At 41.2% G+C, this 19,457-nt stretch overlaps 1 protein-coding gene across 2 annotated transcripts in view; it reads right to left on the minus strand.

Moving 5' to 3' along the window:
• Positions 1–854: 854 nt before the first annotated feature.
• The window catches only part of cdh8 (cadherin 8), a 115,570-nt gene continuing 96,967 nt past the window's right edge, over positions 855–19,457 (minus strand). Inside the window, exons 8-12 of one of the 2 annotated variants that reach the window (XM_061042619.1) lie at positions 11,547–11,683; positions 8,618–8,739; positions 7,793–7,910; positions 3,747–3,998; positions 855–2,987 (exon numbers count right to left, since the gene is read on the minus strand). In XM_061042619.1, coding sequence (XP_060898602.1) covers positions 2,494–2,987; positions 3,747–3,998; positions 7,793–7,910; positions 8,618–8,739; positions 11,547–11,683 — 1,123 coding nt within the window. In that variant the 3' untranslated portion in view covers positions 855–2,493. The remainder of the gene's footprint in view (positions 2,988–3,746; positions 3,999–7,792; positions 7,911–8,617; positions 8,740–11,546; positions 11,684–19,457) is intronic. The other variant, XM_061042629.1, reaches the window with a different exon arrangement.

The raw sequence follows: 19,457 nt of genomic DNA on the forward strand, positions 1-19,457 counted from the left end.
TACAAATACAGAGATGGAAGGGCGTGTAAATCTAACACTAATGAACCTTATTCCTGGTTAAATGCCAGGAGCTCTACTGCTTTGTAAAAAAAAACAGGCATCTGTCGTAGTTAAAAAAAGAAGTAGACTTTCCTGTATACAATTGTAGTCTCTAAGCCTAAACCGTGGTAACTGTTGAATGTATGTAAATATGGATTCTTGGGACGATTTAAAATAGATTGGCCTACTTGTGGTAATGTATAGTCGAATGTCTCTTGTGTTAGTGTTAAACCTTCTCTACTCTGCTAATCTGGTATTAATGCTGCAGGAATCACAATTGCCAAAAGTGCTGTAAATCATGACAATATATCTGCTCTTTAAGCATCAAATAACTGATTAAAAATTAATTACACTTGTTCGTAAATCAGAATGATAACTAACTATGATGACAGAAACCATGTTTGTAAAAAAAAAGAATACTTTACAAATATTTTCATTTCAGAATATGACCCATGTCCCATTTGTTAACATGGAAATGACAGAGTTCATGACCCACACTGGAGCCAATCAGCAGAGGGAGCTGCAAATATTTTGGCTTTCAGGAGCCGTTATGCCATCCATCTTTTTATGCAGTGCATGGTGGTAACTCGGATCACTTTACAAGGACATCATCGGGGTGGCTTCTTAAGCTTAAGTAACATTGTAGACATTATTAAACCATTTTCATGGGTTCATTAGAGCTGCTCTTGACTAGCAACCCCCACATTTAACATATATAATGGTTAGAGCTGTCCCTTTAACAGCATGAATGCTACACCTGCAAGGAATCATTGAGTGTGACGTGTAAGAAACAAAGGAAAAACCACACCATTCAGCAATATTTATAAAAATATATTTCACAAAGTAGGAAACAATACAGGGTATCTTAGATTACAGTACGGGGAGTAAATAATTGAACATACACATTTATAAGCATTAAAGCACAGTAGAAAATATGATCTGCATGTCGGACTATGCCATATATATTGTTTAGTCTACCGAGAACTGCCATAATACGGTATCAGTACAAACTGAGTATGCACGCAGCTGTAGTGCCATTGAAATTATCATTATGTGCAAGAGCTAACGTGCAGAGACAAAACCTACCACCTCATTGAAAGCTAATGACGTTAGCAGTAACTCTATGTACAGTACAAGTCTTTTTTATTGATATCATACAGTGTAAGCGGACTATGCACATGGCCTGCGTTTGTGTCTCAATTTTGATGTAATCTTTGATTCCTAAATGAGATTTGATGTTTGGTATACTCAGTTAACAATTTGACTATTGTGCTCAGAGACTAGCTGTCAGTACCTCAAAATATACTGAGATTTATTTTACACAGATTAGCAAGTGTCAGAAATGTCCCATACCTGCGGTCCTAATTCATTTTCCGATCATCTGTTCTGTAACAGTAACTTGTTTGCCTGCTTACATCTAGTCTATAATCATCCACTGCGATAAATTCGCGATATGGTTTGGCTGTTATGAAACAGTGATCAAGTGATTGAAAAAACAGCATAATGTGAAATAATCTAAACACACTCACTTCAAATTGTCAGCACAAAAAGAATGATCAAAGAACCGAAGAATACAAAAACTCATAATAATGAAGAACCAACACTCTTGTCAAAAATCATTAGATTACAAGTGTATTTAATGTTGCTTCTGTAAAAAGAAGGCCTCAGAGTTTCTACATTTCTCTTTTTTGTCTTCACTTCAGTCTTTTATAGGCTAGTAACACTTGCAGACCCACACCTGTAGCGTGTAAATACAAAGAGTTGTATAAAGCAAGCCTTTCCGGGCTTCAGAGAGTTTATAAATGTGGCCACCAGAAAGATATCAAATGATAACAAATTCACTTAAAGCCAATACTGGTTTATCTTTTTACCTTTTTTTTTCTAATCATACATACATTCATCATTGTAATGTAGACCGTATATTGCTTTTTCATTGTCATTCTGCTTCAGAGCGTCCGCACAGCTTGGTGGCTTTCAGATTTGTGAAACGACAGTTCCTCTGCAGCTTTTGAGGTCCGGCTTGGTGTCCATGGAGTACGACGTCCGCTCAAGCTTCAGATAATCCGACTGTTTGTTACTGTTTCCTTTCATCTGGCCACCACCAGCAATCCCAGGGTTTTTTCTGCTACTGGCAGTCACAGCAAATGACTAACACCCAAAATACTGCTAGACACTCCACGACGTAATCTAAGTCACACTCCACAAGAATCATAGATCTCCTAAGAAAGACATTGTTTGGCTCAACAATTACAATGCGCTTGAAGTAGTGGATGACGACTGCTATACCTCACTCTAAGAAGAATACAAAAAGGTGGCCTCCTTGTTATTAACTGTTTTTATCTTTTAAACACCAGTTTCTAAAAGCCAGCAAACCCCCTAGCGTTTAATACACAAGTATGTGGACAGAAAAAAAAATCTGAAAAGTCTCGTTTTTTTTTTTTAAGGTATCAAAGGTCAGGTCTCGCGGTCGCTCTCACCCACAGAGTAGAGCTCCCCAAGTCTTCTGAAGCGTGGGCCCCACTCTCTGAGATAGTCATAGTTCTGGTCCGAGTCTGACGACGCCGTCTCCAGTGAGCTGAGGGATCCCGCAATGGATCCCCGGCCCTCGTACCCGTAGATCTGGATGGAGTCGTAAGGCGGTGCGGTGGGATCATTGTCTGCCTCGTGGAGTCGCACGTTGATGAACTCGTCCACGTCCACGCCGTTCGGGCCCGAGTGCTGCCCTGCCCGGGGCATGAACTGCAGGTCAGGTTTGATGTCCTTGCGCGGCAGGTAACCGTTGATGCCGTCGGGGTTCTGCAGCGTTGCGATGTCGAACGCCTCGGTGTCCTCCTCACCACCTCCTTCGTCGTCGTAGCGGATGATATTCTCCCTCACGTCCTCGTCGTCCTTTATGATGAGGGGCTCATTCTTGTGTCTCCTCAGGGTCACAAATAGTACTACTATTACTGTCAGAAAGAAAAACGGAGAGAAACCAAGACAAAAAGAAGAAGTCGAGGTCAAGTTTTGGATAGTGGGTTTCTTTCAGTATGAGTAGATCATTTGAGTGGCAGACAATGGCAAACATCAATCAATCAATTTTTATTTGTATAGCGTCAACTCATAACAAGTGTTATCTGGAGACACTTTACAAAAGAGCAGGTAAAAAGACCTTACTCACTGTTATGTTACAAAAAGCAGGTAAAAGACCTTACTCATTGTTATGTTACAAAAAGCAGCAAAGACCCGGCCTATCCATCATGAGCACTTTAGCAAAGCAGCAAAAGTTACAGTGGTAAGAAAAAACTGTCTTATTAAAAGACATGCAGCAATGGCTAAAAACATACCGTTTTAGAAATGGATCAAACATTCTGCATATACCTTTAAGATGTTCTTTGCAATTTACTGAGATCTAGTACAGCTTAGCTCTACCTACAGAGCACTTTTTTGAGATCAATGAATTTGCAGTCTTTATAATATTAATTTGCCTACAAGGCTTTGTGTTGTGTGTTTTGATTTTGCTTCATTTATGTCTTTGCAGAATTTTGCTGCAATATTTTTTTTTAGTGGCATGTTTTGCACTTTTGCTTGGATTTTTTTAGCAGGTTTCTCCTGATAGATAGATTTTGGTTTGTTGCAGTTCATTGCTATTGTAGATTACTCATAGAGTTATTGTCTATATCCATTTAGACACAACACATTGGTAATAATAAAAAGGAACACCTCACCTAGCAGTAGTATAATGCAGGCCAGGATGGCGATGAGAGCTCCCATGCTGAGACCAATGGGTAAGACATATGCCTCCACGTTGCATGATTGGACAATCCCTTCCTTGCTGCACCCGCACACTCGTATAGTCAAGGTGTTGGTGCTGCTCATCGGTGGGTTCCCGTTGTCAGCCACAATGATTGGCAGGAAGTACACCTCCTGTTTCTGTCGTCGGAAGGTATCGTGCTTTGCCAGAACGCTGATTGAATTGTCTGTCAGAGAGAGTGGTAAAACCAGAGATGAATATTTGGAAGATGTGTGAAAAACCCATTATTATTATTCATGCTGGTAACAGAATTCAGTTCTATTATTAAATCGTGTGAAGATAAGTGCAGCATGAGGGTAAACTAATTTCACATCAATTGTCACTAGGCCTTCTAGCCCTATCAAATTCTAATGTTGTTGATAGATTTCAGACGTTTTTTTCTTCTCTCAACAGTCCAATTTTGGAATTCTGATGGAAGGCAAGCTCGAGTTCGTTGCCCCCTTTGAAAGCTGAAAAAATGAAGGGACCATGGCAGGCGACACTGACTAGAAGATGGCACATGTCGACCCAGAAAGGTGCCAGCTGCTCTTTGATGACACTTCTGTGAAGCCGCCTGCTCATTAGCTGGCTCTCCTTACCCCGCTCACATAATCAAACACTCGCAGTCCCATATGAAACTACTCCTGCTGATGTTATGGAAAATGTACAAGAATTTCTGATAGTCTAACCTTTGCCTTTTCTGCTTCTTGGAGCACTGAAGAGAGACAGAGAGAGAAACTAGAACTGGTGGTGAACGCTTCAGGGCCATGCTAAAACATTCCCGTTGACAGAGCAAACTTAATCAAAAGATGGAAGGCTTCATGATAGAATTATTTGCTTTGCGCAATCCGTAATTGATGTGAACGTATGCTCAGATTTATTTTCTTAAGAGTGCTGCTGCAATGTGGAACGCTGAGCTTTGTGAGCACCAACATGTCCGTCTTGATTTAGATCACTCAGGAGCACATAAGAGAGTGTGTAAGTATACAGTGCTGAAGTAAACCGGCAGGGCGTGTCCTCGTAAACAGGTCATTTCCATTTTCTTGGCAACTATTGATGGTAAAAATAGAATTACACATATCCTGCCCATCAGCACATTCTCAGAAAAAGACTGCAGATTGAAAGAGAAAGACAGCTGTGTTGATAACCTGCAAATAGAATGAACCACTGAGGTACAAAAAGTGGTCTTTTTTAAATGCATATATATAAATATATATATATGTATATATATATAAGGATGCACAGCCATCTGACAGTTTCTGATGAAATAAACTGTGTACATTGACACATCAATCATCATCAGAACAAGAGCATGTGTCCATTTGAATTCATGCTAAGTTATAAATAGCATTAATATGTGAAGGGTTCCAAATGACAGCGATGACAGCAAGTGTGATAAACAGTCTGAAACGTTCTGTGTTTCTGTGTTCTCTACTACGCACACTACTCTCATGAAGTTCTGAACAGGCAGGAATGGAGTGCTTTAGAGGAGAAACACAATACCAAAGGATTGGAGGAAGCAATGGAGGAGATGTGACAGGGTCCATTTCCTTTCAGTGCTCTCACTTTTCTGAACCGATGATAGCAAAAAAACTCTCCCGACGCTAACCATGTAAAGTGGTTCTGTGTTTGTACAGATTAGATCTGTTCTTAGTTTGTGCAGCCTTACTGGGCAAATATAACAAGTATTACATGCAACTCTGGCATCATTGGTTCCTGCTTCCTTTTAATAAACATCCAACCGGGTCTCCATGCATTAATATTCAATTCAGTGTGTATTTTAGAGTTCAAGCAAACCTGCACCAGACATTGAGCTAACAAACTAAACCCACTTGTGTTGTTGGGAATCAAAGGTAAAAGGATACAGAGATTAACAGCTAAACTGAAGGGCACTGACATTTTCCAAGTTTGACTGCTGCTCAGTGTGCTAGCTAACTAGCATCACAAAACAGGTCTCCGAGATTGCTGGGGAAGAAGATATAAGCTAACCTCAATTTTGATCAGTCGTAGCCTGTTTTGCATTGAGATGACGTAAAGACATTATGTAAGAAAGGGACGTGGTCTTATTTGATAATAGAATTATGTGGAATCTATAAAAATCTCTGCAGAGTTTACTTTTGCCAGTTTGGCAAGTGTATGTTGTCTCGATTAGTGAGAAAAGGAAGCTCTGCTGTAACCCTGCCTCTAAACACAGAGCTGTCAGACTGCTTGGTCAATGCCTTGGCCATTTTCCACAGCATGGACAACCCCTAACCTCTTCACTATTTAATCCCTACAATTAGACCCATCATCGCAAACAAAAGCTGCACACAGAGGCTCACAGGAGCCTGACGCTCTTCACTGAAGTGTCTCCCACAGCTGCCGATTCAGATAGAAATAGCTGCTGTAAGTGCTGGGGGATACGCTGCGATGGGCTTCGTTTCTCTGCTCGGTATTTTCAGCACCACACACAAGTGGTCGGTGTGGTGTGTAGTCTAAAATGCAGAGCCACAACACATGTTTACTTTTAGGTGAGGGAGGAAAAAACAAAATGTTTTCTGTGGTTTGTAGTAGTGCAGAGCTGTCCTTTTAGTGGTGAAACCATTGTTGTGAGGGTTTTATCTGTTACAGCAGCTTAAGAAACATCTAAATGTATCCAAAAAAGGACCTGCGTATTGAATGCACTTTGAGGTTGATCCACAATTAAGACTTATACATTAAAGCCTGTCAAATGCATAGCATGTGAATTCTGCCGCCAGGGGGGCTCTCAATCAAAACAATAACCAAATATGACGTCGAGGCTGGCAGGGGAATCATGGGAGTGATTCTCTCTGTTCCTGTACCCAAACCCCCGATGAAAACAAACTCTGAGTTGACCGTCGTCAAGACGAACGGACGAAACAGACCTGAAAAAAGATGTACACAAGTATAATTTACTTGATGTTCCACAGCTTTTAGAGGCAGTTATCACTATCCTTATGCAGCTGTCTTTGACATAACAAAGACATGTCTGTCTGTCATGGCGGCTCCACTAAAGAAATGGGGCATTTAAACTATAAAATTGAGGATTTATGTGGCTTTGTTGGAACTGTTGGAAATATTAGAGTTAATGTAAGTACTCAACAAAAAATATATTTGATATACTGTAGGTTCATTCAGTTTTTAAGTGATTTAGATATTTCACTGTAAAATCTACATATTACACCTTTAAGTTACCGTTCATATTTCAATTCAAATTTCTTGATTGATGATTTTATTTTCTTTACATATTGCTTAATGCATGAATAGGACATAAATCTACACCGTCAAGGCTTTTATTGCAGTTCCTGTGACTACCCTAGCATCTCATATTCCTTCTTGACAATGCACCTGTTTCAGAAGAATTTTAAAATATATTTTCTCAAAAGATAGCAAGGCCTTTTGATGACCTGATTTCTATGGGCTCTTTCCTCCTTCAGAAAGAGAGGATGCAGTACGTTAGCCCGCAGCCGCTGCCAAGCAACAGACGGCTAGTACCATATGAGGATTTTCTGCCCCGAGCTGAAGACATTACACAATGTCATCATGAACACAGCCTGTTCGGAGGCAGCTTTGCAAGGGAGGCAGGAGACTGGGAATGGAATAAAGATGGGGAAAAACGGCAAATAAACCAATCAGTTGAGTATTTAGCAAATAAATGTAGCACCATCTGCCACGCGGCAACAGCTCCTGAGAAGTCACCCTACATTGAGCTGCAAGACTACTAGGAGAAGCCATTTGGATCCCAGTCATTTAGCTTCCCTCAAAATGCACTGGGGAGTAAAAGAGAAGCTGGTGTCCAGACAATTTCACATCTGCTAATTGTGAGCTACACTGATCCACCAGATTTCATCTCCAGTTTGAATAACATGCCGCCGGTTAGAGATTAGACCGGAAAGCCATTGGAGAAATTTACAGAAACTTCAATCACCCTGCCACTAGAACAGGTACTCCCTCCTCTGCGAGTCTCTTTCTCGTACTCACCTTGGTTGTTTTTGATGGTGAAATTGGGGTTGTTGAGCATCTCGGGAACGAGGCGATAGTCAAAGTAGTGGCCTTGGATGGGGTCGTCTTTGTCCACCGCGCTGACTGTCTGAATCACCTGTGTTGAAAAACAGAGAGAGGTGACGATGTGGAGAGGAGCGCTCGGAGCCGTTCAGAGGAGGCCGCCTATTCAGAACTCTGTTTTTGCCTGATTGCTCAGTCTTATTCTGGCTAGGATCACACCTGATGAAATATATGCCCTATTCATTCCTAGGTTTTGAGATCATTATCAATGAGGTCCTGTCTCGTCTGGCACACTTTCCTGGCCCCCTGGCTCTATCTGTTAATCTGTCACCACAGGTCTTATCGTGCTGTACGTCTTTATGATTGATTGGAAATTAGAATTCAGGCCCTGCAGGACAGTTTCCCTTTTCCCCCTCCTTTTTTCTCCTTTCAATAAAGCCTCTCATTGTACGCACACGGGCCTCCTGAATAGGGTCGATTGATGAGAAGGAGAATGCTAAGTACTTGTCCAGGATTTTTGGCTGGGGGAAGCAGTGTGCCATCTGGAGGAGGACATGAAAGACAGTCTTGAATTATGATCCATTCTGATCAATCCTGACTGCTCTCATTTCCCCCCTTCGCTCGGCACACACTGTGTCAAGGGAGGGAAAGAGACCGCACTCCCACCTCTGTCGTTTCACAGTGAAATAAATAGGCTATAATTCATTGTGGCCAATCATTACAGGGGAGTGGAGAGAGAGAGAGAAGAGAGAGAGAGAGATGGATCACTGCTTTGATGAATGAGACACTTCTTTTTCTTACCTGTCCAGGTTTTCCATTTTCACACAGAAAGGCCTCATATTCGGTGGCGAATTCAGGGGCATTGTCATTAATGTCCATTACTCTGATCGCCACAATCGCCCTCGATATCTGACTGTGGTTTCCTGATAGATAGATAGATAGAGAAAATCGGGAGAGAAAAGCAGATAAATAAGAATCCATGTGAGCTAGAATTGAAAACATGGAAAACAAAAACAGGGTTACGCATGAAATCCCAGGTAATTTCTGTGACCTAGTTTTAATTTCCTTTATTTTCCATCTTTATTCTTCCCTTCATTTCCTGAGCTGATGGGAAGGACAGATGAGAAACCACATCAATCCACATTTCAGCTGCTATCAGCCATGCAAAGCGGGATTCTAAGGCAACCACAAATGAGAAATAACAACCCCATTCAAAGTGCTTTTTTAAAAAATCCCCATGTACACTGTGATGTTTTAAACATGAGGGTTACAGCATGCATATTAATGAGCCGTTGGACACTGAAGTCTAAAAAAGACAATAAAGGCTGTTTAATTAGATTAGATTTGATTGGAATTATGCATCGCGGGTAATTGACAGCCCCTTTCAAGAGTCCCGTAAGCAGTTGTTTTTTTTATTAATCTGTCATGAAAATGTCAACTCTTAAAAGAAGGATGTATTCATGTGGCCAGAAGACGGCTGTGTCTCTTTGACCAGCGATACACGCTTGGATTTATGTTTGTGTTAATAATAATTGATTCTTTGTCATCCAGTTTGTCACTACAATCACCTCAAAGTGATTAAGAACGTTTGAGAAGAGTTTTTAAATGGTTTTAATCTTGACAGTTTTGACTTTTTAAAAGGTCTTAAACTGTGTTTAAATGGACACTACATAACTTTAAATAAGCAGTGGCTACTGTAATGGCCTTTTTTTTCTTAGATTCTCCTGGGCCAACTAACACAAGACATAAATGTGGTTATTATTGCATCCTAAAAAAAAGCTTTTGACAAAAGCACAATCAGAAAAACACACATGAAGTCAGCAATTGTGTTTATTAATTACTGTTACTGTTGCCTTACAAGCATTGATCTAAAGTCTGCAAACATAAGCTAAAGTTAGCTAACATATTAAGCTACTGGTCATAAAAGACGGTTGAAGCATACCTGTATGATGCTTTGCTGCATTTTATTACTTTGGCTAAACTCAGATTTTCAAAAAGGATGATCTTGAATTTCCTTCCTGAAATGTCAAAAGGGCCTTTTTCTTGTTTTGTTTTAAGTAAGACTCCCTATAAGCGGTGCTTAATTTGTCTATTGTGGGCTACTGTAGAAACAGGAGGGTGGACCATGTCATAGAGATGCTCCCTCTGTACATGGTAGGTGACAAAAAATATAATAATTAGTTTTTTTATCTGATCGTATATCAATGAAAACACAAGTCAGATGATGTTATTCCATTTCTGCCAATACGGTACATCTCCCGTATGTACTGGCCCTTTAAATGGCATTGTAAAAATTAAACAAATTCCACAGGCAGACTTATGTCATTGAAAAAATGTCATGGGATAAATTAAAAAAACTTTTTTTGAAATAATAAAAGTGAAAGATGTCGCAGAGGACATTGCGCCTGAGAAACCTGAAGGCCACAGACAAGCGTTTGAGTTGAAATAGAGGTAAGCAGTGAAGGGAGTGGAAATTGACAGAGTGATAGACAGTGATAGATGGATTAGGGCAGAGGGATACATAGCCCCCTCCCTGCAAAAGTGACTTTCCCCCAGCAGCAGCAGACAGGGAATGGAATCTGATTAGTCAGATGTCAACTGGTGCGGAGCGGCAGAACGCGCCTCCCGTTTGGGTGGCAAATGGCATCGGGATAGAACTGGGAACACATCTATTCCTCTTCACGCCAGAGAACACACCGGCTTCCCCCTCCCCAGCCGTGAAGAATAGCAAAACTGCTGTATTTATTTTGGCAAATTCCTATTAGGTGTTCTCTGAGATGCCACTATCTCTCGAGCCACAGTTACTTCGCCAAGAGACATGAAGACGTGCTTTAAATGTACGGGTGCAAAGGAAAAAATGACAAGGCAGCCAGCTTATCAAATGAGACGCATTCAATTCCTCCAACGGGGCTGCTTTTGATGGCGGGATTTGTCTGCGCTGTGCATCCAAAACATTATGACAGCGCTTGTGCTTTTCATTTGCTCTGACAATTAATGTGTGTTTCCTTTGATTAAGGAAAGAAAGGGAGAGATAGAGGATGAGACAGAGAGAGAGGGAAGGACAGAGAGATAGAGCGGAAGAGGACAGGGGGAGGAAAAAAAAAACTTACAAGCTGTGTCAATTTCTATTCCAATAGCTTTAAGGGGTACATTAAGCTTTATCACAACGTACAGCCCCCCTGAAACAATCTGTATGCAAATAAAGCCTTACATATGGTTTGAGCTGTTTGTAGCTCTGCCGGCAAGATTTTTTCTTCGTAGTCAGTGAGTTTTGCGGTTCGCAGATGTTCTTTAATCTGTAATGGATGCTGCCGTTGGAGCGATCCACTCCGGAGCATGCCTTTAAAACTGTTTATTTGATACGTCTTAATGTTCTTGCACTTCCACAAATTGACTACTGAGCTGTTTAATTCAATCAAAACTCAGCAAATCAACGTATTTAATGCCTCTGTGGACTCCAATGTTAATTGTTTGTGGCATATTCCGCGAGCGATTAAACGGCGTCGGTTTCTAATCTTCGACTGAGGATTGCGCGGAGCAGGTCAGTAATTCCTTTTGACTGAAAAAAAGTGGCTCTTTTGTACGTGTCCTCCTACAGCTCTCACTTTGTCAAACCGGCATGCCAATGAATGTCTAATAGTGAGAAATTGATTTGAAAATAGGGCATTACAACTCATGTGGAATTATCTTCACAGCACTGGGGGGGCAGAGTCAGAAAAAGGTCACTTACTGACTTCCGTGGCCGTGACTGTGATGTTGTGCCACATGTCTGCCTCCCTGTCCAAAGGTTTGGCCAATGTGATCTTCCCGTCGTCCACGTTGATGTTGAACTGCCTCTCCAGGTCCGTGTGCCGGTCGATGAAATACCTGCAGGGACAATCAGTCATCAGAAATCTGAGCTCAAACTCTTTGCGGCCCTTTTGGGTGCCGTGGCTAACGACACCTAATCCACCAGGAACCTGAATATGAATACACATTCAAAACAATAAGAAATCAATTATCATCTGAGGAATAATTACAGATTTCCACATGAGGCCTGCTAATGTCCGAGAAGCACACCCCTCCCCCCGGTCATGGCGACTTGCAAAAAAAACCGACCATGTTATGTCAGGGTGAGAGATGGGGTTTTGTTAACCCCTGTTTGGGATCTTTCAACACTCAATTGCCCCCAAAGGCTTTGCATTAATGAGTTAGGACCGCTTTGTGTCACACATGAGCTCTAACAGCACAGGGAGGGGGGATAATGAGTGTAATGGAGATGAAGCATCCATGAGCCTGTTATGTGTGACCTTGTCTGATCTTAGGCAGAATGATTGTGTTTGCTTTTTAAAACCCACAAGCTGTTTTTAGGTTAATAAAGCAGCACACTTATAAATTAATCAAACTCGGTTTTCAAAGGAAAACAAGCCCGTTATAGTGTACACGTCTATAGATCCATTACTTGTCTGTAGCTTTTACAAAGCGGAGACATTGAGATGTGATCCATCACAGACGGTTAAATAGACCTCAGAATACCAGATGTATTACAAAGACTGCAGATCTGGCAAAGGGCATCACCCAATTTTCAGCAAACTGCATATAGTGAGGGATACAAAAAAAAAGGATTACATTGCTTTCCCTTATCTGCAACGCTTACTCAGCAGGACCTTATGTGAAAAGATCTAAGGTATGACACAGATATTTAAGGGAAGGGAAAACCTGTAACTGGTTTGTCAGAGATGCTGAGATCATGTATTTCTCCATAGCCTAAACTGTAGCAAATACAAGAATGCAAGTTTAGGTAGGCCTTTCCTCAAATTGACGGCATGTATACCGTATAAAGATCAGAAACCTTTAGATATGATATATATCATCACCTTACTATAAATAATGGCCTAAGTCATTTTTTGACAAAAATGTTTTTTTTTTTCATAAATCATCACCTCATGATGCTTGCCACCTCTGGTAAAGTCGCCTACATCCTCAGTTAAACAGATCATGCGATTCCCCCCACCCCCCGTAGTATAATGGCCTATGTCAAGAGTGTGACTTAGGCCGTTTTATTTTAACCTAACTCAAAAGTCAATGTGACTTAGGCAATTTTACAAGCTTTTCAAGAAGCTGCTTCAAGAAGAACGACAACATACCACTCTATCACTGAAGTTATTTCCATGATTCGGGGCTCGTGCCCCCTCCTCAGCATTACACTATGTTTAGTTAGTGTGTTAGCTATGCTTTATTGTTGAATGTTTAAAATTGTCTAAGTCACAAAGGCATGTTAAAGTCATTTATTACTCTGATGTTATATAATTGACAGAAATTGTTATTAGTATATCAATAGCCATCTATTGTTATAACCTTTTTGAGTGAAAGAATGAATTAATATCATATATTCAATATATGGATCAGCTTTTTGTGTTTTCTGAAAAACTTGACGTAAGCCATTATTTTAGCGACGACGTATATATATATATCATTCTTGGCTGGACATCCACATCAGGGATAAACTAGGTTCCAATCTTGTTGAATTGGAGCGATATCTCACAATAAAATCCCTTGAGGATGAAAAAAATTTTCATTCTGAATATTGTCCTTATCTTTTACAATGATTTTTCTTCCTCTCTTTGACCCTGCCTGTGACACACTGACTTTATACATTCTTAGAAGTACACTTGCAAGACATAAAAAAACTCCCCCCCCCCACCCAAAAAAAAAAAAAAAAACTCCAGCAGCAGGCATGAAATTGGAAAGCACATAAAAGACAATTTTCTGACGCCACTCCAATCTGTGAAATCGCTCTCTCATGTTGCAACGCAAGCATCTCCAATTCCCTGGGACAAGCCCACACAAAATGGACTAAAAAAAGAATCTGTCATCGCGGGTCATCTTTTGGTTTTCATTCGCCCATTATGTGTGACTGTCACAAACATCCTACTCACCCAAAACAAAGGACAGCAGTGACTCACGTGAGCAAAAATCATGCCGTGCTCTGCACAAGTGTTTTCCGCGGGACAGACTGTTCCTGTTTCCTGTCACATCTTCTCTCACAGTCTCTTACTCACTTTACAGTCAGAACGTTTTTTTCTTCTCCTCCATCCAGCTGGGTTCCAAGCTATTTCTAATCCAATCCCCCTATCCAATTCTTTGCAGACCCTTTCCCCCGCTCAGGCATCCCTCGGCCACCAGGCGCCCCGCTCACCCTGTCTATCCTCCCCTCCTCACTCTGTCTCCCTCCCCTCCTCACCCTGAGTCTTGTACCATCTCCATGAGGAACCTCTCATCCCTATCAGTCCAGACCTGTTTGCGAGGAACCCTACAGTGTCTATACGAGAGAAAGAGGGGTAGGGGGAAAGTGGATGCAGGGAGGGAGGATGGAAAGAGAATACAGAAGGAGCACAACAACAACAATTTATATGAAGGAGGATGCTGCTTATACAAGAATGGCAGGAAATGAAATAAATAAACCACTGGCCCAGATTCCAATTGTTGGGGAGATGTACCGAGCCGTGACATTTCCATTTTTGAGATGAAATGGTGTAAAATCCTCTAGACGCCGGGCTGGGAGAGGTCCATAAGGACCCCCACAGCCCCCTTCCCTTCCCTCTCTCTCTCTCTCTCTCCCCCACCCCTCCCTCTCTCTCTCTCTCTTTCTGTGTTGCCCCGCAGACGCAGAGCACTTTCAAGACAGGCAGACAGCTAGCGAGCCACCTGGGAGCAGCCTCTCTCTCCTGCAGACTGAGTGGATCCCAGTCAAACTCTTGACAGCCTCACGTGGAAGCGAGGAGACAGACCCTGAAATGTTCTGCCACCTGTCACTCAAACTGACAAACGTGATGTGAAAAGAATTAAAAGCAAATAAAAAAAATGATATCCGGGCGTTTCTACGTGCGCGGGGTGTCCCTGAGTGTGATCGGGGAATGCACGCGTGTGTCTCTCTCTCTCTCTGTGCATATTATCGTCTCGTTTCAGCTTTGCTTTTACTTCCACAGACCTCTAAACGGCCTCACTAACTGACCTCAGTCATCACGTGGAGGCTGTCGGTGGCAAACGTTTAGAAACAGCGGAGCATTCTTTGAGCTGACGCAACAGACATCCAGAAAGAAAAAAAAATATATATATATAAATATAACAAAATCACACATAATACGCTAATCAGAAAGCATCAGCGTGACAGAAGCGGTTGTGTGCATGAAAAAGATAACGGGAAGCTCTAATCAGTGAGATCATTATTTTTATTTTTTTTCTCCATTCATTTACGCTCCTTTGGTGCATTGATGTAGCGCTTCTGTGCTGCATTACTCACAGCTCACCTGTCAATCAAACAGCAGGGCCGGGGCATGTTCTCTGTGAGCCTTTTCTGTGGGTGGCCATCTTCTGTCTCTTTAGCCATGATGGTCGACCATAGCGCATGCTGACTACCTGGTGACTCCTCTGTCCTTTCACACAGTGCGAGTCCAACCATTTTTACTGTGTACTATGCTGCAGGAAGTGTGCATGCGTTCATCAAATAAATGTACAATCACATATTTACTGCTTATCATGACACAGCAAGACATCTGTTATAATAAAAATAGTCTTTCGTTTTAACTTCAGCGGTAATATCAATAAAATAAAACATAGAACATAACAACACACACTCTGTGCCAAACTGGGGTTTGCGAGGGGGGCTATGTATTCCTAGAATGGTCTTTTGGTAAGAACAAGTGTGTATGGCAGATTCTGATAGATTTGATCAAAGGAATGTATTTATGTTAATTCTTTAAAGCAATCTTTCAATATTTTCTGTGTGGTTCCAGTGGGGGCTGTGGCTCAGTTGGTAGTCAGTCTCTCAACCGGAAGGTTGGGGGTTCGATCCCCAGCTTCTCCAGCTACATTTTCAGTGTGTCCCTGGGCAAGACACTTAACCCCAAGTTGCTCCTGCTGCTTTGTTTGGCGGTGTGTGAATGTGTATGAATGGGTTAGTTACTTCTGATGGTCACTTAGAAGCCTCTCCTATGAATGGGTGTGAATGTGTAGGTGTGACATGCGGTGTAAAAATACTTTGAGTAGTCAGAAGACTAGAAAAGCACTCTACAAGCTCAAGTCCATTTACCATTTTAACTTTTAGATACAAAGAGGACGACGGGTGCCAAGGAATAAAGTTTGGGCACCACTGATGTCAACTCTGTGACCTCATGTAAATAAATACTACAGAGTTTCTTATTTTCTGTTAATAGTTACAAGTTCCATATTGTATTTATTGTATGTTAGGGTCATGAAGGCAATTTAGCAAAAAAGCACGGAGCATTTTTCACGTGAGATTCCAAATATTAATCATCAAGAAGCACCATGACTCTGGAGGAAACTCTGAAGTCTGAGAAAATAAGCCTCATGACATCATCACGGTTATTTGGTACTGAATCATCGATGTATGGGTGCAGAGGCGCTCTGCACCCATACATCGATGATTCAGTCATCGATGATTCTGAACACTAGAGCTTCATCAATGCTGAATGTTTCAGACCAATAATAAATACACAAGGACAAGATCAGCAAAGAGATAAGGTGTACAAAAAACATCAAAAACCAAAAGTTACTAACAGGAGCTTTAAGTGACACATTGTTATGACTGACCGTCATCTGAAACTGCAGCCACAAAGAGACAACTTCCTTCGATCTTTAAACGTGTTATATTTTGTAAAATCAGAATAAGTAAAGAAGAGAGCTGAGAACATTGGTCACTATGAGCATACAGGTCATACCAGACCAAGCAAGGCTAAATGTGCATGGATTGATTATTTTTTTTTATTTCTGCTTGTGAACTCAATTTGAATTAATTTAACAGATTTATTTTTTCTTTCAGAAATGACATTTAAGGATTGCAGTACAGGAATAGCATTGTAATTAACCTCCACTGTCATTACACCATTGTACTTGCACATGGGTGTGATTTCACATTGCATAACTCCGTTGAGGGAAGCAGGAGAGGCATGACAAGTGAACACACAGTGGGAGCTCCACATACACACACACACTTGAGACATGTACACACACACACACACACACACACACTGCGCAGTTCTGCCACTACCCCTTTGTTATACCTCAGAGGAGTGGAGGAGATAACTTTCCACTTCTATACACATTACAGGAGAGACATAACAGGGATGTGAGTATTCTGCCTTATAATGGCAGTGTGTAAGAACCAATAGTTTCACTTTCAAAATGGTTCTCAAAAAATGTGACCGATTTAATTCATTAATCATTGGATACATATTGAAAATAATTAATGTAGCATCCCCAGTGCGTATTTTTCTCCTTACTTTATTTCCATTAATTATGAGCCTCTCTCTTATAAACAGTATCTGTCGTAAAAAAAAAACCTAATAAATATTTGATACAGTACAGGCCATGCAAACATATCAGTGGGGCTGTAGCCGGCACTAGTGCTGGGTAAGCACCATTTATAAATTAAAGGCCTAAAGGCTTCTGCGCATCAGTGTGTTTGTGTTTAAACACAGTAGCTGCTGGGTTTTATCACCTTCAGAGTGTGAATGTGAGCGAGTGTGTGCATCTGTGTGACTGAGTGCCTGTTATCAGTCAGAGTGAGACGAGGTGAACAGATCGAGAACAAATGTGTTGTGTTTTTTTTTTTTTTCCTCCAACAGAGAACAAAATGCCTCGGTGACATTCCTGCTTGTTATTAGGTCAGTAATTCCACCGGGAGGATCACAGATGTAGAACTAATTTTTGCCGTCCTCTGAATGCTGACCAGTGGAGTTTTTTAAAGCTACATTTTTTATTCAGGTTGGATCCCAGGCCGCTTTACAAAGAAGGTGATTTTCCTGGAAAGTTCAGAGCACATCATAAATAACCCCCCCAAAAAAAGGGTCCTGTGGAATTTGCTGTCCTGACATTTAATGTCCATTTATTTCCAAAGCGCCTCCTTTACATGACTCTTTGTATTACAATATGCCGCATGTCAAATGCCAGCTGTGCTAAAACAACAAGAGCAAACGTGCAGAAAGAAACAAGCTCGACAGATTTCTATTAAGCACCACAATCTCCTTTAAAAAAGAACTGAATAGCGAAAAAAAAAGCAAAGATGTTAACCAAGCTTGTTTTCAAATGAGACCTGTTTTTGGCAATGCTTGTCAACACACTAATACTTTGGAACAAACTACAGTCACAGCGTCGATGTGAAATGCAGCAGTGGGTGACATACAGCCATATAGTGACTGCCAGATGTCACATTGCGTTTTATTTGTGATCAGTCAGGTAGAAAACGACAGAGCACGGGCTCCAGAGAGAGAGGCACTATTTCATGGAGTGCACCTGAAATGATGTTGGTTGGATGCATTAAGTACAGCTAAGGGGTTGTTTGTCTCCTGAGTGCAGAGGACATGGCAGCCCACCAGAGCACTCGCCCCCCGAGTGGTTTTTCGACTCCGACCGGTTTAGTCTGGTCCGGCTGGAGGGGGGGATTGAGGAGGAGAGCGATTCTAATCAAAGAGGTCGACTCGAGAGCTCATTCAGATGTTGGTCAGGAGAGGGACCACACTAATGCTGCTATTACTGCTGCCACTCCTCGCGCTATATAGGACAGATCCAACCACAGCTCTGTTACAGGAAGCTTCTTGTCTTTGTACTTTTGAAAACAGAAAGATAAAGAATCAAAGGCTGGGATGGAGGAGGAAAATTGTAGGCTGCCAAGTATAATTTACACGTAATTTGAGTGTAAAGATCAACAGGCTGCCTGTGTTACAACTGACATGTTCAATTGTGTTTTCACAAGAATAGGGGTTGCATAGAGGCTGCAGAATCTATGTTTCAGACATTGATAGCCTTGTCTAAGTCAGCTCTACTCATCATCCAGTTACATTCTTAAATAAAGGTCTAAACACTATAGTTATGCATCTAAAGGCGCAAAATAAGTCGCATGAGATGAATCAACCAGCAGAGATTTAGACAATTGAATCATCACATAAGTATTCTATCAAGTAACACCTCCAGATACCTCCAGTAAATTCCTCCAGCTTTTCTTTTGTCTTGAACGTCTTTGGTGGTTCCCAAAGTGGGGCTAGAGACCCCCGGGGGGTCGCGAGACACTAAGAGAGGGGTCCCGATATGACTTCCAAAAAAAACGATTAAAATTTGGATTATAGATTTAAATTTTTTTTTTTTTTTTTTTTACCAACTTCTGTACAAATGTGTACAAAAAGTAGTTCAATTTATGGTGAAATTAAAGTTATGTTTTTTTTAAATCCCTAAAATGTTGGTTTTTGCAACTGCTGGTTAAGCTCAGGTGGTATAGAGCAGGTGCCCCATGAACAGAGGCTACAGTCTGTCACACTGGTCACAGGTTCCATTCCTGATCCCCCACTTTCTCTTCCAATATACCCCGTCTAACTTCAGCTACCCTAACAGAGAAAGACAAAAAAAAACAAAAAACTTAATGAAGTAAGTTTGCACACGACAATAACAATGTAGGTGTCTGCTGCTATTTACAAGTAAAGATGAACACTCCTGTATGAGCTATTAAGTTGTTCTTTCTATGTCCACTTAGTGATAAAGTCTTTACTTGCATATAGCTTCTAGCCATATTGTAAATTACTAAATTACTCTAAATTCATATTGTTGTTTTAGACTGTGTGTTCTTAAGTGATGTTCTTTTGTGTAACCT

This window comes from Labrus mixtus, chromosome 1, assembly GCF_963584025.1.
Source record: "Labrus mixtus chromosome 1, fLabMix1.1, whole genome shotgun sequence".
NCBI lineage: Eukaryota > Metazoa > Chordata > Actinopteri > Labriformes > Labridae > Labrus > Labrus mixtus.